At 44.3% G+C, this 25,354-nt stretch overlaps 1 protein-coding gene across 9 annotated transcripts in view; it reads right to left on the bottom strand.

Annotated features, from left to right (window-relative positions):
- LOC133367235 (signal transducer and activator of transcription 5B) overlaps positions 1 to 25,354 on the bottom strand; it is a 79,491-nt gene that overhangs the window by 23,839 nt on the left and 30,298 nt on the right. For 6 of the 9 annotated variants that reach the window (XM_061591229.1, XM_061591227.1, XM_061591230.1 and 3 more), the window contains one exon: positions 2,477 to 2,614. In XM_061591229.1, the coding sequence (XP_061447213.1) occupies positions 2,477 to 2,604 (128 nt within the window). In that variant the 5' untranslated portion in view covers positions 2,605 to 2,614. Of the gene's footprint in view, positions 1 to 2,472; positions 2,615 to 25,354 lie in introns of all 9 variants that reach the window. The other 3 variants (XM_061591223.1, XM_061591224.1, XM_061591222.1) reach the window with 1 other exon arrangement.

The raw sequence follows: 25,354 nt of genomic DNA on the forward strand, positions 1-25,354 counted from the left end.
TAGAGGAAATAATGTACAGCCATAGTGTGAAATCAGATACTTATAGGGACATAGTATGAAAAAAATACATATATAAGCATGACTGTCAAAGATGTTTATTATTTATACAACCTGTAAATATATTTACAGTGCAATCCTATGCATGTTTACTCAGAAGCAAGTCTCAATGTATTCAACACGGCGTACTCAAACAGGGAAGCGTGCACAGAACTGCAACCTCAAGTGATAAGGAATTTCACTCACCCAATCCAAAATTTGGAATCATGCCACTTTAAACTGTTTTTCAACTATTTTATATTCATTTGTATGGTTATTGGATTCTAAAGGGATTTATTGCTTGCTGTGAACTGCCTACCACACAGGGATGTAACCCTATCACACAGGGATGTTGGAAAGGCTCTATATGCACAGGCACTGGAGATGTAAAATACATACACCCCATATAGTTTATTGTCACAACCAGTTGGTCATTGCAGAACATTTAACAAGTAAAATAAAATCAGTACTATTTTCCTACATAGTAAAAGCAGTGACACCTAAGTAAACCCTGCCTATTTGCTTTAAAAATAGAACTGAAGGAGGAGGGAAAGATTGTATAACATAAACACAATCCTTTGATATGTTCACTCAAAAGTCCCATTAATTTACAGCACAATCCTAACCATGTCTACTCAAAAGTAAGTCCTGTATATGGGATTAGCACTCAACTAATAGGATTATAGAATTAAAGTATAGGATTAAAGCTTCATATTGGGAAGGTTTTCAAAACACTGCCCTCTCCAACAGCCCAGGAAAATTTAAACTTGTTTGACTCCTCATAATTAGAAAAGCATAACACATTGTAATGGAATTTAGATCTCCTGCACACAAGAGAGAAAGATTTTAGCTTATTCAGTTTATGAGATTTTCAGTCACAGGAAAAAAACAAGTTTTCTGGACTTGCAATGGATTCCAGCTATTGCCTGGAGGTCAACAAATCCCTTGTCAATCACAACCCTGACTTATTGGCTACAAACTTGAAAGGGCGGGATAGAGCAGCCAGGTATGAGCTCATTTAACAGACATTGCGGGGGAGTGGCTGACATTCTGGTGTATATCTCATGAAACAGACCACTTAGAAACCTAGGTTTTTTTTTTTTTTTTTTAAAGAAAGCTGAGAGTCCGGAGATTGAGGTGACTCACCTGGAGAGGACGCCAACAATCCAGAGTCTCTAGTTGAAAACTGGAGACCTGGCAACGCTACCTTGTATGCAGGGCTGGGGCAAGCAGGGCTGGGCCCTTGGGCACCACCCTTCCCTGGACCTGCAAAGCTGTAGCCCGACCCCTCCATACAGACGATGCAGGGCTAATAAGCCCTCTCCTATCCTTCTGAATAGCATGCACACTGCATGTGCATGTCTGCCATCAACCAAGATGGCAGCATCAGCCCCTTAAGGAAGCCCCCCACCATCCTGGTTGATGGTAGGCATGTGCGCACACTGCAGACATCATTCAAAGGGACGGGAGAGGCAGGTGGGGCATGAGTGCAGGCTTATTGAAACCCGCACTGACAGTATTGGGAAGGTGCCTGGGAGCTCCCTCTCTGTGATCTGTGGCAGAGTTGGGAGCTGACGCTGACCGCAGAACAGGAGTGCTACCCTCCCACCCTAAGGAGGGCCCTTCAGGGCCACAGGAGCCCTCGGCCAGGGTTCCACCTGGATTGCCACTGGCCCTGCTTGTACTCTGTGTCAATTTATCTGAAATAACTGCTGCTCTCTTGATTTCTTACAAGCACTAAGGCATTTATTTGAAAGTGTATGGAAGTTCACCTATTTGGCATTCTGATCTGACATTTCAATGTGCATAAAGTTATAACGCTAAAACAAGACACATGTGGAATTTTTCTCCTGCAACTCATTATCAGCATCCTCCCACATTTGAAATATAAATGACAGATGTACATATAATCTAATTGGATGTTGGTTTAAACATCAGTCTTTCCATTAAAAAGAGACAGCCTAGCTGAAGTATTCAATTAATTAATTGTTATCAAACTATTATTTTTAAATGCTACATGTACTTTTATCTGGAACATTCATCACTTTTTATGCCCACCCCAAAACCACAATAAAAAGGACATCCGGAAGGCCCTTAGAGGCCCCTCCATAAGGCTTTATGGAGCTAGGAATGCCTGCTGTAAAGGAATGTCTTTAAAGGAAGCAACCAAGAATTGCACACTTCCGAGAAGAATAAGGAAGCTGGGAGAGAAGAACTGGTGGTGTTTACTTGTTATGTGGGCACCAACAACTGTCTCCAGCAGCTGGGAGATACAACTACAGGCAGACCCAGAAGGAAAAAATAGTGACAGACGGAACAATGAGTAAGCGTTTAAAAATTTGGGATAAATCAGGGACACCTGGGAGGCACATTAAGCAGGCCTGGAAAACCAAGGCAACCTGAAGGTGGTCCTGGGCAGTTGGGCCTCGCGCTCACCTACCATGGCTGGCTCTCAATCCATTGTGAGAGGTAATGGCGGACCTCAATGGGAAAGTGCTGCCCATACAGGGCCTGCATCTGCCGCAGGGCATCCCCCTGGAGCTGCTGGGCTTGGATCCACACTGCCATGGCTCAGGACCTGTCGGGCAAAGACTTGTTAAAAAGAGAAACAGCATGCACAAAGCTTCTAATTCATGCACATCTAATTAAGTGTATTCTCAGTGTCATCCCAACCTCCAAAGGCTAGGGAACTTCTAGAACAAAGTCTATCTTTGTTTTCAATCATTTTATTACTGTCTGGCCATAGGCCTCAAACAGGAAATACATTTGGTACAAACAAATATTTTCAATGTTACATTTAAAATCATAAAAAAATATTTAAAATCAAAATAGCAGGAAGAGTTATCTAACTAGTATATCCTAGCTCCAGTAAACATTTCCTCCGCAGTTTCACTGCAGCTAGGGCAAATAGGGCTACCCTGAATGTTATACCAGGGTCCTTATCTGAAAGGAGAAGAGAAATACGATAGGGTGGATCTTCAGGCGCATGGATCAGAACCTCTTCCAAGAATTTGGTCCGAGGCTGGTTGTATAATGGGCATGTTAGCAAATAATGCGGGAGATCCTCCACCTCTGGGGCATTACAGATACACAGTCTTTGGTCCTGAGGAACCCCATTATGTTGTCCGGCCAGGTATGCCGTAGGCATTGACTGGAACCTCAGGGCTGTGTAAGCGTGGCACAGATTTATTGAGATAAGGAGGTCAAAATAGTTTGCTTTAGTGTGCTCAGTTTTGAAGAGGCTGTACCATCTTGCATAATTAGAATTTATTAGGGCTAACCTGTCAGTCCAGGCAGTGTGCCGTAGAATGACCTCCTTAATGCTTACTTTAATAAAGGGATCTTGAATGGCTTTACAATCTAAATGATAAAGTTGACAAATTTTGTTTAATTGGGCAGACCAAAATTTGTCCGTCCACACATTTGTTGCATTGATTTTTAACATTTCTCTTAATGGGATTTCCATAGGTGTCTTCCAAAAATTTAAAAGAGCTGAGTGGATCCTTGCCCTGACTGATTGTGTCCCAGTTTCGGCCCGAATTAATGCCGCTGGAGTTGATGAGGGGAGGAGTAGGATTTTTTTAAAGAATTTATTTTGAACTATCTCTAGTTGGTCAAGCAGAGGGGATTCCCATCCCCAAATTGGGGCTCCATATTGCATCATGGAGACGACTTTACTGTGGAATATTTTTAAAGCCGGGGAGACTAGATTACCCCCTGTTGTGCGATAGAAGTTAAGAATTGTTCCACTAGCTCTGAGAGCGGCCAATTTGGTTTGTTCTATGTGCTTTCTCCAGGAGAGAGAGTCAGTAAAATATACACCGAGATATTTAAAAATCCGGCATTGCTCAATTGAGTGACCGTTGATTGCCCATTTGTGTTTTGGTGACCTTTTGCCAAATACCATGATTTTGGTTTTGGCATAATTTATTTGTAATTTCTCAGTAGCACAATAAGATGAGAGCCTTGCTAGGGCCCTCCTGAGTCCAATGCGGGTTATCGATAGTATGGCCATGTCATCCGCGTATAGTAGTAGGGATATTTTCCTTGGGCCCAGGGATGGAGGGAAAAGGTCCATTCCTGAGACCGCCGTTACTATATCGTTTATGAAAAAGTTGAATAAAAAGGGGGCTAGCGGGCATCCCTGTTTGACTCCATTGGTTATTGGGAAGGGGTCTGTCAGGGAACCTGATGGTCCCACTCTGACTCTGGCGCTGGTGTTAATTTTGTTGGTCCGTGCATAGATTTATTTGCTAAAAAGGAGAGGTAGCACAATGATCTATAGTGCTGAAGCCTTTCCTAAAACCAGCTTGTTCAGGGTAGATTATCTGGTTATCCTCCTCCCGCTCCTCTAGTTTCGACAACAGAAATTTAGCATAAAGTTTGGCTTCTATATCTATCAGGCTTATGGGGCGATAGTTGTTTGGGTTTGCGCGATCTCCCTTTTTGTAGATTGGTACTATTATGCTTAAATTCCACCCGGCAGGGAACACTCCTGTGCTGTTTATTTGGGTGAAAAGTTTGGCCAAAACAAAGTCAGACATATCAAGGGTGTCTTCCCTATATAACATACCACCTGGAGATACCATGATTCCTTTGGAAATACCATGTTATTTATTGTAAGTATTTTAATCTTCTACCTTTCTGGATGGATTAAGAAGGGATGAGAGGCAGCATGGGTTTAGTAGGATAGGTTTTAACTGGAGGATGGCAGCGACAACGTTCCAGGCTTAAAATGGACATGGCCCGGGAAACAGAAATTCCTGCTTCCTTTCTCATCCATAAAATGGGAATTATAAATTACTTTCCTCCTTCCAGGCTTATTGAGATCAATGAGACAAAGCGCAAGAGCTGACGTCTATAGTAGGAAGTGCTGGGAGATAAGCCTGCCAGAAACTCCACTTAGGTCTCCTAAGGCTTAAACTCTGAAAGTGCAAACACCACCTTTGGTAGAAAACCAGCAGCTGCACTTCTCCTAATCAGGGCCCTGAAGGACTGCCTTTCCTTCAAAACAAAGGCAGCAATGTCAAGCCCATTTTTAAACAGTGTAATGTGTAGCTTGGCCTTTAGGGGGTAGGCCCCTGGAGCTAGCAAGTATAGCCCTCACCTGGTGGCTATTCCTGAGGGGAGGAGCCTGATATTAGGTGAAGCTAATAATGAATTCTATCCAAATGGAAAATAGCATGTCCCCTTACTTCTGGTCACTCACTTTTAACTTCCCTGCACATGCACGCACACACTCCCTCCCATAGGAGTCCCTGGGAATGAAACTATGATTCTGAAATGTCAGGTCAAAGTCTGAGACATTTAATCTTTGTTCTGCTTCTTGACTGACAATTTCTATTCTGCCATGTTCTGTGGGCTCAAGTAAACTTGCTGTGTAACACAATTCTAAGTAATTCTCAGTCTCAAAGATGTATTGGAAGTAGACTGTGATTACTTAGTGATTAAAAGCACTTTGCACATGTTAGATGTACCCCCCTTTATTACTACTTCACATGGCCCCGTTCTAAGCAGAGGCAATGAAAAAAATATCTGGCAAGGGCCATGCATTATACAACATCTTTGTTGGCGTTTATTAAGAAGTTTTAAATGGAAAATCCATCTCCCATCAAAGGTTGGTGGAAGGGAAGTGGGATATGCCCATCGCCTGCAAGTTGGGAAAGAGTTGCAAGGAGAATCTAGAGGGTGAGAATTTAGTGTCTCAAAAAGCAAGTGGCTTGCTCAGATTTCTAAAATGAAAAGTGTCAGAGATCAAGCCTGCCTTAAACCTACAGTATGTGACTTGAAAACTCCATCTCCCTAATCCGAGATCATCTCAATGGGGGGGGGGGGGAGAGAGAGAGAGAGAGAGAGAGAGACACCATGCTCATATACAGACACTGTCACAACTTTACATATTACAGGGATGAACTCCAAGAATGAGGCAAATGAAGATAGCAATTTGCATTCACCTTGATTTGTGTTTTAAAACATCTCTATCAAGGACAGCAGAAAAATCGGAACACTCCCTAAAAGAACAGGGATGTTTTCTAGTTTTAATGAGAATGAAGTTGAACAGACCTAACACACACTCACACATACCAGCTCTGCAAAGCCCCTTTTCTTTTGTCCACTGAACATCTAAAAGAATAGTGAGAGCACCTCCTCCTATGGCAGAGGTGGTAAACTGCTAGCCCATGGGCCGGAATCACCATCCTCCAAGCATTTTTGGGTGGTTCCAGAGGCACCTACTGAATTTGCCTGTAGCAACAGAATCTGCCTGTTTAACAGATTCTAGTGATTACTAGAAGCTAACTTGGATTTGTCAAGAACAAATCCTGCCAGCGGTAACGCAGCCGAAGCTCTGCTCACGGCCGGAGTTCGATTCCAACGGAAGGAGGAAGTCGAATCTCCGGTAAAAGGGGTTGAGGTCCACTCAGCCTTCCATCCATCCATGGTCAGTAAAATGAGTACCTGGCATATGCTGGGGGGTAAAGAAAGGCCAGGGAAGGAACTGGCAATCCCACCCCATATATACGGTCTGCCTAGTAAACGTCGCAAGACGTCACCCTAAGAGTCAGAAACAACTTGCACTATAAGTGCGGGGACACCTTTACCTTTAACCTCCCTGATAGACTGTGGAAATGCTGTGAACATAAAATACCTCGACTTCAGCAAAGCTTTTGACAAAGTGCCCCATGATGTTCTGATTGGAAAGCTAACTAAATGTGGGCTGGGTGGAACAACTATATGTAGATCCACAATTGGCTACAGAATTGTACTCAAAGAGTGCTTATCAATGAAGCGGGGGGAAGTAACGAGCAGGGTATCACAGGGCCCAGCCTTGAGTCCAGTGCTCTTCAACATTTTTATTAATGACTTGGATGAGGAGGTGCAGGGAATGCTTATCAAATTTGCAGATGATACAAAATTGAGAGGAGTAGCTAATACCTTGGAAGACAAACAAAATTCAAAGGGATCTTGATAGGCTGGAACACTGGACTGAAGACAACAGAATGAAATTTAACAGGGTAAGTGCAAAATTCTACACTTAGGAAAAAGAAACCAAGTGCATAGTTAGTTACAAGATGGGAAATACTTAGCTCAGCAATACTACATGCAAGAAGGATCTTGGAATTGTTGTTCATCACAAGGTGAATATGAGTCAACAGTGTGATATGGCTACAAAAAAGGCAAATGCTATTTTAGGCTGCATTAACAGAAGTATAGTTTCCAAATCACGTGAAATACTAATTCCCCTCAATTTGGCACTGGTTAGGCCTCATCTTAAGTACTGCATCCAGTTCTGAAGGAAGATGCAGACAAACTAGAACAGGTTCAGAGGAAGGCAACAAGGATGATCAGAGGCCTGGAAACAAAGCCCTGTGAAGAGAAACTGAAAGAAGTGGGCATGTTTAGCCTTGAGAAGAGAAGAGTGAGGGGAGGTACGATAGCACTTGAAAGTACCTGAAAGGTTTGTCACACAGAGCCAGGATCTCTTTTTGATCATCCCAGAGTACAGGATATGGAATAATGGGCTCAAGTTACAGGAAACCAGATTCGACTGAACATTAGGAAAAATGTCCTGTTAGAGCGGTATGACAACGGAACCAATTACCTAGGGAAATGTTGGGCTCTCCACCACTGGAGGCACTCAAGAGGCAGCTAGACAGCCACCTGTCAGGTATGCTTTAACTTGAATTCCTGCATTGTGCAGGGGTTGGATTTGATAGCCTTATAGGCGCCTTCCAACTCTACTATTCTATGATTCTATGACCATGCCTCTGATACCACTATTGGGAACTCTCTTCTTCTTCATCAAGAACTCAGGAAACAGGAAGGGGTGCTATGATCTAGGACCTAGTGCTGGGACCCCTAATGTGCCCCTCATGAACACTAAGGTACCCATCCCCATGGTGCCTATGAAGGACCCCTGCCCTACCCAATTTTATGTTTGGGCTTTTGTTGTTGTTTGGTGGGGGGGTGCCTGCTTTTTTTTGTATTTCTGTTGGGTTTTGGGGTATGTTTTGCCTATAGTGTTTTTGGGGGTGTTCTGAGCATCAGCAGCTTTCCTTCTGTGAAATGGGTATTTTGTGGTGCCCACAAAAGTTTTTAGATTTCCAAATGTGGCTCTTGCTTAGGTTGGTGACCTCTGACCTATGGGGTAGGGGAGGCAACTAAGGGCCAAACTACATTTTTCATCTGGAGATCCATGCATGAACAATCTCCTAGTGGGTACATCTGTGTGATTTTTAATCAATATAGCTTTGAAGGGCCTGCTGTGGGTGGCCTGCTAACATGATTGAGCAAGGGTATGTGTTAAGCTTTACCACTGTTTTCCTGATCTAATTCACCCCACCCCCAAATTGCCATTTTCCCACTTTTTACTCTCATGGCATGGACTGCTTCCAAATTATCACCCCCACTGTGGCCGCAGTTAGCAAAAAGAACCCCATAACATCAATGACAGATCGCCTGTTGTGTCAACTCATTCAGGGTACTTACAACCAAATTTTCAAAGCTGGGAGCCTTCACACAGTGGCTTAGGGTGCGATCCAAATCCACACCACTGCTCAGCAGGGCTTAATAGGGTGGTTGGACCACCAGTGCATCTGCAGCCCAGCTGCGCACACTGGCAGTGGTAGAAGACTAGGAGGAAGGCAAGCAAATCACTGAGGCAGCCTGGAGCTGCTGCAGTGATTGGGCCCAAACTGGGCCCAAAGCTGTCATGTAATAGCAGTAGAGCCAGTTGACTCAGCTCTAAAATGGGCTGTGGCAGGAAGGGGGAGGGGCTTTCTGTTGGGTGCTGCTGGGAGTAATCCTGCTGGCAGTACTTCTGCCTGTCTGCACATTCAGTTGGTCGAAGGAGGAGCTCTGCATTGGCCAAGCGGCACTCTGCAGACACAGGTGGAGGCAACTTCCGTGAAATCCAGAACAAAGGGGGACTGGATTGCACCCTTGCAATATTAAAGAAGTATAAATGAGTGAATGAATAAATAAACGTAATATGGTAATAGGTTTGTAAATTCTAAATAATGAAAAAAGAACAATGGATAGAGGGAAACCTTTTTCCTTCTGTTATAATACTATAACTTGGGATGACACCTTGAAGTTGATTGATTGGATTGAGGGGAAAAAACAGTTCTTCACATAACTTATAATTAACTTTAATGGAATTCATTACACTATTTAGGTGATCAAAGAGCATACAGAGGAATAAAGTGTAAAGAGGCTACAGGGCTGTACATGTCAGCTCTGCCTCCAACATTCCCATCTAGGAACATTGACTAGGGAACGAATGACCATAGGAAAACTGCCTTACACAAAGTTAGACTATTGGTCTATCTATCTTATATTGTCTACACTGACTGGCAGCAGTTCTCCAGGGTTTCAGACAGGGGACATTCCCAGCCTTACCTGAAATGTCAGGGACTGAGTCTGGGACCTTTTGAATGTAAAGAGGATGTTTTACCTCCAGTGTCCAAATACCAATTGTGGGGAACTGCGGGAGGGGAGAGTACTTCTGAGCTCAGGTCCTGCTTTTGAGCTTTCCATACGGACCTGTTTAGCGACTGCAAGAACAGGATGCTGGACTAGATGTGCTAGTGCAGGCTCTCTAGGTGTTCTTTATCACCTAGCTTTTATTTATTAATTAAATTTATATCCGCACCCTTCCTCCTAGAAGAAGCCCAGGGTGGCAAACAAAAACACTAAAAGCATTCTAAAACATCTTAAAAACAAAAGACTTTAAAACATCTTTTTAAAAATATTTGAAAACATCTTTAAAAGCAATTCCAACACAAAAGGCTTGTTGAAAGAAGATGTTCAGTAGGTGCCGAAAAGATAACAGAGATGGTGCCTGTCTAATGTTTAAGGGGAGGGAATTCCAAAGGGTAGATGCCACAACACTAAAAGTCTGCTTCCTGCATTGTGCGGAACTCTTGGTAAGATGGTATCCGCAGGAGGCCCTCACTGCAGAGCGCAGTGGTCAACTGGGTATATAAGGAGTAAGACGATCTTCCAGGCATCCTGGTCCTAAGCTGCATAGTGCTTTCTACACCCAAACCAGAACCTTGAACTTAGCCCGGTAGCTAGTGGGCAGCCACTGTAACTATTTCAACAGCAGACTAACATGTTGGCAATACCCTGCCCCATTGAGGAGTCATGCCACTGCATTTTGCACCAGCTTCTGGACCAACCTCAAAGACAGCCCCACATAGAGTGCATTACAGTAATCCAGCCTGGAAGTAACCAGTGCATGGACAGTGGTCAAGCTATTCCGATCAAGAAACAGCCACAGCTGTCTTACCAGCCGAAGCTGGTAAAAGCACTGTCACCTGGGGCTCTAGTAACAATGATGGAGCACCCCCATACTATGAACCTGCTCTTTCAGATTAAGATCCCATCCAAACCAGGCAACTGACCAACTATCCAGAATCAAGAACCACTAACCTACAGTGCCTCTGTCTTGCTAGGATTCAGACTCAGTTGGCCCTCATCCAGCCCACCACTGAGTCCAGACACTGGTCCAGGACTATGGCCTGTGTTGAAGCTGAAAATTCGAAGGAGGATTCTTCACGTTTTCAGTTGAACACACTTAGAATTGTCTCTGCCATTAGGAACCATGCACAATCAGGGTTCCTAATTTCAGGGAGGATTCAAAGAGTGTTTGGCCACCTTAAGCATATTCAGCCAAACATGCTTCAGACGTTCCCACTTGATGCACGAAGGTTGGAGGTGGAGTCGACCGGGATGTTGGGAGCATGGCTAGTGTGCACAGCCCCATGGCCCCTCTACACTTTGTTCCCTCACATGTTCTTTGAACGTCTGAATAAGGTTAAGATGTCAAGCGGAGAGGATTTTTTAAAAAAGAAATCATACAAATTCATGGAGGTCAAGTTTATCAATGGCTATTAAATAAGACGAGAGCCAATGTGGCATAGTGGTTAGTGTTGGACTATGACCTGGGAGACCAAGGTTCAAATCCCCACACAGCCATGAAGCTCACGGGGTGACCTTGGGCCAGTCAGTGCCTCTCAGCCTCAGAGGAAGGCAATAGTACCCCCCCTCTGAATACCGCTTACCATGAAAACCCTATTGATAGGGTCACCATAAGTTGGGATTGACTTGAAGGCAGTCCGTTTTCATTTTATTACCTAAGGCAGCTAAATGAAACCTCTGTGTACAAAGATAGTATACATCAATATAGATACTTATAGGGAATAGCAGCAAGGTAAGATTACGGGCTTTCCAGAGGCTTATGGCTTGGCTTCTGTGGGAAGCAGACTGCTGGAAATATGGGCCCTTTGGCCTGTTCCAACAGCCCCATTCTTATGTGAATCCTTATGTGCTTATGGTCAGACACCTAACCCACAAGAACAAGAGTGTGACGATAGATTGAGTCCTACCATTGGATCCATGGGTGCTATTTTGGGCCAATGAGACTTCCCAACCACAACAGGTCAGTGCCAGCTTCTATTTTGGCCCTGGGCGGCACTCAAGCTTGGCAGTTTATTTTTGGGCTGTCGGGTATTTAAGTTGGCATGCACTATAGCAAACCCAAGTGTAGAAAGAACAGATGGGGGCAAAAGGCTTATAACAAGCAAACCACTGCTTTGTCATGTTCTGTTCTGAAGCCTGACAGGCCCGATTGAGTAGCTAGAATCTTAAAAGATGACACAATGGTGACCGAAAAGAAGGTGCAGTACCATCACTAGTTCAGAAATAAATAAATGCAAGTGTCTTCCATGCCAAAGAACAGCCTGAGAAAGACCAAGTTGGACTGACAAAAGTAGAATTCATGGGATGTGAGTGATTAGCTTAGCTGGAGTACTTATTTGGCCCGACAGATAAAATCTGGACTTTACTCTCTTTCGTGTATGGCATACAGCACCCCTGAAAATCAATTTGATTTTAGTAGCTCCCACATTAACTTGCCTGGCCATTTAGACTGTCTGCCAAGGCCCTGCTCTATATCCATCACCTGTCTGAAGGGAGGCAGGTGATTACAGGAATGGCCTTTTCAGTTGTGGCACCCAGAGAACTTCCAGAGAAATCTACCTTATGCCATCATTTTATTTTTAACACCAGATAAAATCATTTTTATGTGCCCAGGCCTGTTAGCTCTGGAGTTATTTGATTCTGATTTTATTAACTGCTTGGTGAAATTCCTAGATATTTAACTTATTATAACTATGGTATTTTTACATTTTTGTACACTGGCCTGACAGCTATGACTGAAGACAGCTAGTAAATTCTATATATATATATCACACACACACATATACACAGAGAGAGAGACATACAACAAGTGACTATTTACAAGTCTGACATCATATTTATTTTGAACTAATGTAAGCCAAATCACACAAGCTTCATGTGACTGTGGAAAGTTTTAATTCATGAGAGAGAGATTCACTATCCTGTGCAGAAAGAACTGTGAACCTTATAGGGTGAAATCCTAAGTTCCCTAGGAAGGTGTCTCACGGGCCATAGGATATTGCGAGCGGAGAGGCAGGTTCACTCGTGGAGGAGATCTGTTGATAAAGATTTTCCCTAGACACAGTAGAGTTTTCTGAGAATATGGCTCTTCCACTGTCAGTGCCCCCATGGAGGCAGGGGCTAAAAAGGGACAGAATGGTAGAGGCCTTGGATCCATAAGATCCAAGCCCTCCCATTTCTCTGATAATTAATGAATTGCATTTTTAAACCACTTACTATTTTAAAAATCTCTATGTGGTGTACAATCTAAAAAACAAACAAGATATCATTAAAACAAAAACACACCCTGAAACTAACAAAACAGCTATATAAAAACACAGAAAATCAGAGGATTCAAAAACTTAAACAGGGTCCAATCTTACGGATCAGGGAAAGCCTGGGCAAAAAGTAAGTGTTCACAAGACTTCTGAAGCAACTGATGGTTGCTGCTTCACGTACAAGAGAAGAAAGGACATTCCATAGAACAGGGCAACAGGAAAAAACACCAATTTTCAGGTCACACCCCTATAATATTCTGTAGCGTGCCATTCCATGAATAGCATTTCCCCAGGTGATCTAAGTGAACTTACAGGGGCAGGCAGCCTTTATGTCCCTGACGAGCAAGTCAAACTACATCAGCCCTGGAACTGGCATTTTCCCTCCCACTGAAACCAATGAGATTTGGGGGGGGGGGAGAGGCTGACGGAAGGAAAAAAGCTAGCAACCCTGAGACTAGCAAGCCTTAGAAAATGGTGGTTCTAATGTCTTAGATTCTCCCCACTCCCACCTCTGTAAGGACTGCTCTGCCCAACTTTTTTTTTTTAAAAAAACAAGACTCTAACCTTAATTGCTGGGGGGGGGAGCAGACAGATTTTAAAAAAGTCTGGTAAAAGCCCAGAAACCAAGTTGGAGACCTATGACTTGTCTGTCATGGAAGAATGTCTCAGAATCCAAAGGTGATCGCACTGGAACTGAGGGTATTTAGCTCACACCTCTGAAAGCCCAGGTCATCAACACATTTGCACCATGTGCTGCTAACTTCAGTAAAGGTGTAGAAGACACTTTGTCAAGGTTCTTGCTACACCTTAAGGGCTAGCAAGTTGAAAGTAAATGGAAATAAATAGAAATGGAGGTGGAGGAATCCCTTACAGAACAATGCTGTTCCCAACTTACACCCTAATGGGCAAGATCGAAACGCTAGCTACCAAAACCGTGCATGCCAGTGGAACAAAAATATATACTAGCAGAACAAACAAATGGCAGCACAGCAATGCGATTTTACTAGCCTTAGACCGCTGAAGCCAGTGCAAGGGACAAAAATGGTGGAATTGGGGGTATTTAAGGAAGCTACAGGCTCAAGGCCTGCTACTATTATGCCTGCAAAATAGATAGCTAAAATAAATCTCTTATTAGAGTCATAGTCAATGTAGAGAGTACCAAATAACCAACTATAAAGAGCACGCAGTTAGCATTAAGGGTATGTCTAATGACAGCACACACACCCTTGCCAAATGCAGGTAAGCCTCCACTATATACTGGGAAATACTATGGGGAACACAGCCACTGTTGTTAGTGAACACCAAGCATTCCACTCTGTCAAGTGACACTGAGGGTCAAGCACTTCTATTTGCTAAACGCAAGTAAAGTAAATATGCTAAATTAGACCACTCTCTAAGGCAGCCTTTCCCAACCAGTGTGCCTCCAGATGTTGTTGGACCACAACTCCCATCAGCCTCAGCCAGCATTGCCAATGGTCAGGAAAGATGGGAGTTGTGGTCCAACAACATCTGGAGGCACACCGGTTGGGAAAGGCTGCTCTAGGGCATAAAAAATTCCAATGCAAACTGAAGTTTTTCCTATGCAAGTTACCCTAATTTGTATAGGAAAATTTAATTTTCTGGAAAATCCACATCACTAGTACTAGTCGCTCAGATTAGCTATTACTAGACCATGTGCATATGTATGGCTTTTCCCAGCCCTTTTCTCCTGGGAAACCTTAACAAGGGATTGAACCTGGGACCTCCTGTGCTGCTTTACTAACTGCGTCTACAGAGGGTCCCTTCAGAAATAAGCTATATGGCTGTGATGCCTGGGTGCAGTGTATGGGATATATGGAGGAAAGGGCATATCATGGTCTAGGCCAGGGATGGAGGAAACTGTGTCCCTCCAGATACTGCTGGTCTACAACTGACACTGTCCCTGGTCGTAGGTCATGCTGGCTGGGGCTAGGGGAATCCTACAGCATCTGGAGGGCAACCATTCCCTTATACCCCCACTAGTCCCTCGGGAGATTGAAAGGACCCCATCATGAGCCTTTCTTCTGTCTTATCCGGTAGATATGTGGGTAAGCTTGGGTTCTGGTTCCAGTACTACTCCTTTTTTTTCCCCCATCTAAAAATTTGTTGCTGGCAGGACACAAGAAAGGTAGCCTTTGCCTTATGGAAGACAAATTTTCAGCTCCCAGAAGTAAGACTCAACCCCACATCTGCTGTTTACTTCTGCATTGCTCTTTCCCACTGAGCTACTTGCTAGGCCAGGGATGGAGAACCTGCGGTGCTTCAGATACTGGTAGACTCCAGCTCCCATCAGTCTCAGCCAGTATAGCCAATTGGCAAGGACAATGGATATCGCCGCCCAACTTCTGAAGACCAGATTCCCCATCTAGGCCATACTGTTTCCTCGTGTGACCTGCTGCTATAATGTGTATTCTTCTTTCTCCATGTGGTTTCCTTCACTTTCCCTTACAATGGGGGGGGGGAGTCCCTGGGTATGTGTGTGTGTGTTTGGGAGTCCCTGGGTGTATGTGCATTGGGTTGGTGCGCAAAGCACACAGGTGCAAAACTCCTAGTAATATAATATTATTTTATTTATTTATTAAATTTATATACTGTCCTTCCTCCTAGAAGCAGCCCAGGGCAATGTAATATCATGTTACACTATATTATATACAAATATATTAGGTTACAATACAATCTAATACAAATATATTATGTGCAATGCCGAAAGCAACAGCACCACAGCAATATTCAAATTCTTCTACGGAGAAGTCTTTTGCCTATAAATTCAACAAACAAGCATTCTTCCATTGCTCAATGGTTAGAAGGCACTGTAGGTTCTTCTTGGCAATCCTTGGAAGGCAAACAGAATGGGTTCTATGATGCCATGTCTGTGGGATGTCACAGACACATTGGCATGCATCACTGTGAGTGGTGATAAGAGTTGCCAGGGCTGTTGCATGAGTGGCTCTTGGCACTGCCACGGTTATTCTCTTTTTCTAGTGGGTTTTTTGTGCTTTTGACTTGCTGGATGAGCAAAAGGACCCTAAATTTAGTGTGCTGGTATAAGTCTTGGTGTAAAAGGGCATAGGGGCAATCTATAGACTGAAACCATGTGGACAGGCCATTTTGATAACTTTTGGGTGACGATGCTAGGGAAGAAGGTTTTCTCCTTTCACATGTGCAACATTAAGTGTTACCCCTCTCATATGGATACTGCCATAGAAGAAACCCATGCTTGATATACTGTGAAAACAAGCACAGGTCTGTGCTGGAAACTGCCTGGGAATGCTGTGCTGGGAAACAAACCCATTCAATTACACAACTCTGCTGCAGTAACACAGCCACTGAAAACAAAAGGAGTGAGTCTTGAGTCGCAAGCCACAGAGTGACTCCAAACTGCAAAACAACAGAAAAAAGAAACAAAGCTATTAATTTTGGAGCACTACAAAAAAAATAGATTGAAGGAAATTAATAATAATAACAACAACAACAACAACAACAACAACAATAATAATAAACAACTTTATTTCTACCCCGCCCTTTTTCCAATAGGACTCAGAGCGGCTTACAACTAAAAACAACACCATTAAAGTATACAATTAAAAAAGAAGAATTAAAGCCCTCATTATACTGGAAATAACTCAGCAACAGAACTTGGTATGGGGATGGATGTGTCAACAGATTTATAATGAAAATGTGTCAAGGCTTGAAAACCCCAACAAGACAAACACATGATTAAAAAGGCATCCAATACCCATAGGCACTTTTGCACATGGAAAGATGTCACAGCACCACTAGAATGGAGTCAGAAATAGAATGCTAAGGTCCACCTACAGATGGGTGGGCAACCTGTGCCCATCTAGAAGTTGAACTACAACTCCCATCAGCCCCAGCCAGCATGGTCAGTGATGCTCAAAGTGGTACTTGTTCTATAGGTACTGAAAGAAGTCTGTTCCATATCCCCAGTTAAGCCGTTAACCAACGTAATCACTTGCAGAAAGAAATGAGTGCCTTGACCTAACCCAAAATACAGCGGGCCCAATTAATGTTGTTAATTATATCTAAAATTGCTTAATATAAATACTAATTTCCCGAGTGATCTCTGTAGTATGGGAGTAAACAAATGAGGTCAGGTTATATTTTATTTAATTGTATTTATGTTAGCACCCTGAATAGACATGGAGAATATATCCTGAAAGAGGAGACAGTTAAACTTGCCTTAGGCTCACCCCAGGAACATAAAAGGCATATGTGAAGGAAATATTGGAGAGAAAATTCTAGCTATAAAAAAAAAAGTTTGCCTGCTCTAATAATCAGAATTTGAGGAAGAACGAACTTGGGAAGAGAAGGGGCAAGCCATAAGGATTCCTTCCTCCATATACTTGCCCCCTTTCTTCCTCCATATAGCTACTTTCTGTGACCCAGTGGTGTGCCCCACATTTTGCCTGAATCTAGTCAATTCAAAGATTCTTACTGCATCAGAACCTGCACACACAGAAATAAATTTCTAGTAACTTTTCTTTTAAAAAGCCACAGTAATGCCAGAACCACAGGCATGCTCTTCTACACACAGAAGCAGAACAGCACATCTGCCTGAAGATGGGGTGACAAAAGATAAGTACAACAGCCCCAGGTTGTACATATGCAGGCAATGTGTGCTGTAGTGACTTGGAGTAGGAGGTAAACAGTGCAAAAACTTTAATCTCAGCTAGTGCAGATGCACCCTCTAAGGCAGAGAACCCAGTTACAATGAATTATCTGCCATGGGACTGGAAGTCCTGCCTCTACATTAGGGACAGGTGAAACTTGCAGCTTCCCTAGTTCAAACTGCCCCCTTACACCACACTCTCCTGGATGATTGAGGCCAGGCTTTCAACCCACCAGAAATCTATGATGGGTCATTACAGATTTGCTATGTCCCATGGTTTTGTTGCCTGTCTGGGACAGGAAAAACAAGGGATTTGTTGATAATCAGGGAAGCTGATGGGCTACATTGGTGGGTCTTCAGGTTGTAGTCCTGAACCAGGTGACTGCTAGCGAGTAGCTTCACAGTAGCAACTTGGGCCCCCAGTTCTTGCTGTTGCAGCTTCTCCAGCTGCCCTCTGACAGGAAGGAGCAATTTCCTTCCAGAAAATCAGCTGCCTCTAGCAAAACAGCTTCCTCCCTCTTAACGTTCAACAGAAACATTCACCAACATGATTTTATTGCCTGGGTGACAAATACAAAGTGCTAGGAATTTCTGGAAGCATTTCTGGAAGCATTGCAGTAAGAGTGGATCAGGTTCAACTACAGAGTCACTCCATAATGTAGGGAAAAATAAAGCTACCTTGGGTACTATACACACAAAGAAACCCCCCACACAAATCCAAATCCTGCTCCAAGGAAATGCAAATTCTGTACTTCACATAGCTATCACAGCAAGCAGGCATTTGTCATAGTTGAGCCAGATGACCAAACAATGCCCTTTGGTTCAAGAGAAATGGATCTAGGCTTGGATCCAGAGAAATGCAGGTGGAAGGTGGTCAGCAGAAGCTGGTCTTCCTGCCCCCTCCTCTCCCTTATAGCCTTTTGAGCCCTGTAAAATACTCTTCTGACTGTCAGGGGGGGCAATCTCCTGAATGGGCTGGGCTGTGGCCGAAGGAGGGAGGGTTGCTGCAGATAAATAAATAACCTGAGTTACTTACAAATGGTGCTCCCACTTACAAATGGTGCTTCTGCCTGAGTTTTGGCATTCCCTGTTCCTCCTCATTTCCCCACAGCCAACCCCATTAAGAATTTTCAGCAGGCTTGGAGGGGGTGGGAAAGTCACCTTTGGCAACACTTCTCTAGACCAAGCCAATTACTACTGGTGTAGCCAATGTGAATGTTGGACTCAAACTCCCATCTGCTCCAGTGAACATTGCTAACCAACAGGATGATGGGAGTTGTATTCCAACATCATCTGGAGGGCACCATGTTGGTTGCCTTCCTCTGCCTAGAAAATCAAGACAGGAAGATGCCATATTCTGGAAGACCAAGCTCTGGCAGACTAACCCTGACAAAGGAAGCTAGTTACCAGTGGAAGATACATACACAAAAGTAACCAATCTAGCTAAATACTTATTCCACACTATTTCACAAGCTTTTGTTTTGTTTTGTTGTGAAGAAATAAGGAAGGAATAAGAGAAGAGGTCCTCTTGTGGATAAGGAATTGGTTAAGATGCAGAGAGTAGGAATAAACAGACAGTTCTCCCAATGGAGGGCTGTAGAAAGTGGAGTCCCTCAAGGACTGGTATTGGGACCTGTACTTTTCAACTTGTTCATTAATGACCTAGAATTAGGAGTGAGCAGTGAAGTGGCCAAGTTTGCTGACGACACTAAATTGTTCAGGGTTGTTAAAACAAAAAGGGATTGCGAAGAGCTCCAAAAAGATCTCTCCAAACTGAGTGAATGGGCGGAAAAATGGCAAATGCAATTCAATATAAACAAGTGTAAAATTATGCATATTGGAGCAAAAAATCTGAATTTCACATATATGCTCATGGGGTCTGAACTGGCGGTGACCGACGAGGAGAGAGACCTCGGGGTTGTAGTGGACAGCATGATGAAAATGTCGACCCAGTGTGCGGCAGCTGTGAAAAAGGCAAATTCCATGCTAGGGATAATTAGGAAAGGTATTGAAAATAAAACAGCCGATATCATAATGCCGTTGTATACATCTATGGTGCGGCCGCATTTGGAATACTGTGTACAGTTCTGGTCGCCTCATCTCAAAAAGGATATGATAGAATTAGAAAAGGTTCAGAAGAGGGCAACCAGAATGATCAAGGGGATGGAGTGACTCCCTTACGAGGAAAGGTTGCAGCATTTGGGGCTTTTTAGTTTAGAGAAAAGGCGGGTCAGAGGAGACATGATAGAAGTGTATAAAATTATGCATGGCATTGAGAACGTGGATAGTGAAAAGTTCTTCTCCCTCTCACAATACTAGAACTCGTGGACATTCAAAGAAGCTGAATGTTGGAAGATTCAGGACAGACAAAAGGAAGTACTTCTTTACTCAGCGCATAGTTAAACTATGGAATTTGCTCCCATAAGATGCAGTAATGGCCACCAGCTTGGATGGCTTTAAAAGAAGATTACACAAATTCATGGAGGACAGGGCTACATAATAAATCCCCACTTGTCCATGATTTAATCCTGGAGGAGGGTGCCGACCTGGCATGTACAACCGAGACCTGGGTGGCTGATCAGGGAGGAGTTGCTCTTTCCCAGCTTTGTCCACCCAGGTATTTGGTTCAGCACTGTGGTAGATCTGAGGGCCGGGGAGGGGGGGGTCGCTGTGGTCTATAGGAGTTCTTTTCCTCTCACCAAGCACCCTGTCCAGACGGCGACTGGTCTGGAATGTCTCCACCTTGTATTGGGCCAGGGAGACAGACTAGGAATACTGTTGGTGTACCGTCCACCTTGCTGCCCAACAGCTTCCTTAGCTGAGCTGACAGAGATAGTCTCGGAGGTGCTCTTGAGATCCCCTAGACTTTTGGTACTGGGGGATTTCAACGTCCATGCTGAGGCTGTCTTATCTGGTGCAGCTCAGGACTTCATTGCCTCCATGACAACAATGGGGCTGTCTCAATTTTCTACTGGCCCAACGCATGTGTCGGGACATACTCTTGATCTGATCTTCGCCACTGGACATGGAGATGGTGATCTGGCGGTGGGGTGTTTTTCATCTACCCCATTGTCATGGACAGATCACCGCTTGTTGAGATTTAGACTCACAGCGGCTCTTTCCCTCTGCAAAGGTGGAGGATCTATTAAGTTGATCCGCTCCCGGAGCCGGATGGATCCCGTAGGTTTTCAGAGGGCTCTGGGAGATTTTCCGGCTGATAGGACTAGTGCTCCTGTTGAGGCCTTGGTCGCACTGTGGAATACGGAACTGACCCGGGCTATTGACACGATCGCTCCCCCGCGCCCCCTCCGGTGTAGAGCTCATACAGCTCCGTGGTATACTCCGGAGCTAAGAGCGATGAAACAAGAGAGGAGGAGGCTGGAGTGCAGATGGAGGAAAACTCCCAGTGGATACAACTATGCTTTGGTAAGTGCCACCAATAAGTTGTATACAAAAGCGGTAAGGACAGCAAAGAAGCTCTATTTTGCTGCCTCTATTAGATCATCTTTATGCCGCCCAGCAGAGCTTTTTAAAGTCGTGCGAGGGCTCTTACACTCTGGCCCCCACGATACTATGGAAACATCTGAGACCCGCTGCAACGAAATTGCTGGACACTTTCAAGATAAGATCACATGTATCCGCAGGGACCTTGACTCTGATGTTGTGACAGATGAATCCATTGAAGTGTCCACAGCACGGCCTTGTCCTTTATTGGATGAGTTTCAGTTGGTGCAGCTCGAGGAAGTGGACAAGGTGCTTGGAATGGTTCGGGCAACCACGTCTGTTCTGGATCCTTGCCCATCTTGGCTAGTGAAAGCTAGCAGGGCTGGAACCACCGGTTGGGCCAAGGAAGTGGTTAACGCCTCCTTGAGGGAGGGAATAGTCCCTGGTAGCCTCAAGGAGGCAGTAGTGAGACCTCTTTTAAAGAAACCCTCCTTGGACCCAGATAATTTGAATAACTATAGACCGGTGGCGAATGTCCCTTTTTTGGGCAAGGTTTTGGAGCGGGTGGTTGCCAGCCAACTCCAGGCGCTCTTGGATGAAACCGATTATCTAGATCCGTTTCAATCCGGTTTCAGGCCCGGTTTTGGCACCGAAACAGCCTTGGTCGCCCTGTATGATGACCTTTGTCGGGAGAGGGACAGGGGGAGTGTGACTCTGTTGATTCTCCTTGATCTCTCAGCGGCGTTTGATACCATCGACCATGGTATCCTCCTGGGGAGACTCGCGGAGTTGGGTGTCGGGGGCACTGCTTGGCAGTGGTTCCGCTCCTACTTCGCGGATCGTCACCAGAAGGTAGTGCTTGGGGAACATCACTCGACACCATAGACTCTCCATTGTGGAGTCCCCCAGGGATCGGTCTTGTCCCCCATGCTTTTCAACATCTACATGCAGCCGCTGGGTGCGGTCATCAGGAGTTTTGGAGTGCGTTGCCATCAGTACGCTGATGACACGCAGCTCTATTTCTCCTTTTCATCTTCCTCAGGTGAGTCTGTTGATGTGCTGAACCGTTGCCTGACCGCAATAATGGACTGGAGAGCTAATAAACTGAGACTCAATCCAGACAAGACCGAGACATTGTTGGTGAACACCTTCCCTGCTCAGATGGTGGATGCTTACCCTGTTCTGGATGGGGTTACACTCCCCCTGAAAGAACAGGTACGTAGTTTGGGGGTTCTTCTCGACTCTTCCTTGTCTCTCGAGGCCCAAGTGGCCTCGGTGGCACGGAATGCGTTTTACCATCTTCGTCTGGTAGCCCAACTACGCCCCTATCTGGACAGGGACGACCTCGCCTCCGTTGTCCACGCTCTGGTAACTTCAAGATTGGATTACTGTAATGCGCTCTACGTAGGGCTGCCCTTGAAGACAGTTTGGAAGCTTCAGCTGGTGCAAAACGCAGCTGCCAGATTATTGACGAGGACCAGTCGGTCTTCGCATATAACACCTGTCCTGGCGCGTCTGCACTGGCTTCCTATTTGCTTCCGGGCGAGATTCAAGGTGCTGGTTTTGACCTATAAAGCCTTACACGGCGTGGGACCTCAATACCTTGTGGAACACCTCTCTCGCTATGAACCTACCCGCTGACTTCGTTCAGAATCTAAGGCCCTCCTCCGGGTACCAACCCATCGGGAAGCCCGGAGGGTGGTTATGAGATCTAGGGCCTTTTCTGTGGTGGCCCCTGAGTTGTGGAACAGCCTCCCCGAAGAGGTACACCTGGCGCCTACACTTCCATCTTTTCGGCGCCAGGTAAAGACCTTTTTATGCTCCCAGGCATTTTAATCTTCTTAATCTTTTTAATCTTTTAATCTGTATTTTTAATTTTTGTAGTATTTATTTTGTTTTTGCTGTGCTTTTTGTTGTTTGTTTGTATATGTTTTTGTATTTTTATTATGATATATTGTATTTTATCTTGTTTGTTCACCGCCCTGAGAGCTATTTTGCTAAGGGCGGTATATAAATTGAAATAATAAATAAATAAATAAATAATAAATCAATGGCTACTAGCCATGATGGCTGTGCTCTGCCACCCTAGTCAGAGGCAGCATGCTTCTGAAAACCAGTTGCCGGAAGCCTCAGGAGGGGAGAGTGTTCTTGCACTCGGGTTCTGCTTGCAGGCTTCCCCCAGGCACCTGGTTGGCCACTGTGAGAACAGGATGCTGGACTAGATGGGCCACTGGCCTGATCCAGCCAGCTCTTCTTATGTTCTTAAAGGCAAAAGGCCCAGTACATCCGATGACGCTTTTTCAAAAACAAAGCCTGAAGAGGCTTTGCAAACAGGCAGTTCCTATAGATTAGGACCAGTTCCAACAAAGCTTTGTCACATCCCTGAAAGTTGTGCACTTCATTCTTCTTAGTTAATTCATCTGTAGACAAAGACGTGATCTATTAGGTAACTCAGGCAGGCTAACTTAGCTGAGATACAGTTCTAGCTATGTCATTCCATTTCCCCCCCAAAGTTTAACAAAGTGAACTGATTGATCATCACAACTTGGAAGGTTTGCAAAAAAAAGGAAAGAGGAATGCAAGTATTTTAGTAAATTTATTTCCCACCTTTCTATCTGAGATGCCTAAGGCATAAAACATTGAACAATTTAAAACAAAACAAAAAAAAATAAATGTGAACAAAGTGCCAAATAAAATAACTGATTTTTTTAAATGCCTGCTGAAATAGATGGTGAAAAATCATTAAGGAGGCACAAGACCTCCGTGGTTAGAGCTAAAGTGGTTAGAGTGTCAGACCAAGACCTAGGGGACCTGGGTTCAGATCGCAAGTCCAGCCACAAAAAACTTACAGGATGATCTTGGTCCAGTCACTGTCTCTCAGCCTTACTTGTCTCAGAGACTTGCAAGGATAAAACAGGGTGGGAGTAGAACCATGTATGCCACCTTGAGCTCCTTGAAGGAAAGTTTAGATATAAGTGTAATAAAAAAATAATCTTGAGTTTGACTACAGAGAAAACTCTCTCCTGCATTCCCTCCACATGTTCCTCTGATACAGGCAAGATAAACAAGAACCTCCTTTGTTAAGCTTAACAGACAGGTAAGCTCAGAGTAGATTGTGTTTTTGCTTCTCTTCACTAGCAAACTGGTGGACCATTCTATGAATATCCTGCAATTCGGCAGAAGCTGAACAAAAGCAAAGAATTAGGTAACGTGTGCAGAATTCAGCACCCTGAAAACCTCAGCTGTTTTTTAAAGGAAGTTTCTAACCCTTATGACTGCCAAAATAAGCTTCAAATGCCTGCGTACAGCCAATGCCTAGTAAACTCTGAGAGCAAGTGCAGGGATGCTGAATAGGATTTCCAATGTTCAGGGAGTGGAGCTTCAGTGCCCTGCAGTCCCTTACTTCTCTATATGATTATCAGAAGCAGAATTAATTTATGCAAATGAGCGTTAATTTGCTTATAGCGCAATCCAGCCTATCTGTATGTGGGCTAGGAAGTTCAGCTGCTGCGCAATTCCAGACTGGAGAATAGCGTTCTATGCAGGGGAAATAATCCCACAGTCTATAATGGATTTCTATAATTTCCTAGGCCACATATTGGGAGTTTGGGGAGGAGAGCAAGAAATAGCCAGGGTTTAATAAGGCAGAAACAACTTGACAAATACTTAGGAGTGATAGTGCCAATATTGATTTGGCCAGGAAAACATCATCAAGCTACTTACCAAGAAACCCATGAGAGACCTTAATCTCCATGCTTGCTACCCTGGCAGCATAAACCCCTTCAGTTAGAGATGCACCCAGGCCTCATGTAATGAATGCTTCCTACTAGGCATGGCAAATGACTATGTTCAGTGCTCGGACACAGACCGGCAGCCAGTGTAGTTTAACAACTGGAATAATGTGTTCTCACAGCCCAGTCAGCAACATAGTGTCTGTATTTTGAATTAACTGAAGTTTCCAGGGAGTCCTCAAAAGTTGGCCTCTGGTATAGTGCATTACAGTAATCAATCCTGGCTATTCCTGTCCAACAGAGTGGCCCGCCAATCTCAACTGATGAAAGGCACTCTGCACCACAGAGGCCAGCTGGGACTCTGGTGACAAAGCTGGATCCAGGAGCATCTGCCAGACTACAAACTGTAACCTTTAGGGGGAATCTGGTCCTGTCCAGAAACACCTGAACACCATCTCCTTGAACAAAAGAAACACCTACCTTGCAGCACATCCATCTTCTAAAAGGCTGAGCTTCAGTTTATTAGCTCTCATCCAGCCCACTACCAATCCCAGGCACCAGTTCAGCACTTCCACCACCTCTCCTGATTCAAATGAAAAATACAGAATTGGTTGTCAGCTGCATACTGCTGACACCTCACTTAAAATCTTTGGATGACCTCACTCAGCAGTTTCATGTAGATGGGGGATAAGATGGAACTCTGCAGGAACTTACAACAGAAATGCCACTCAGCATCTCCAAGACTCAACGGTATT

The sequence above is a fragment of the Rhineura floridana genome, chromosome 11 (assembly GCF_030035675.1).
Source record: "Rhineura floridana isolate rRhiFlo1 chromosome 11, rRhiFlo1.hap2, whole genome shotgun sequence".
Classification (NCBI taxonomy): domain Eukaryota; kingdom Metazoa; phylum Chordata; class Lepidosauria; order Squamata; family Rhineuridae; genus Rhineura; species Rhineura floridana.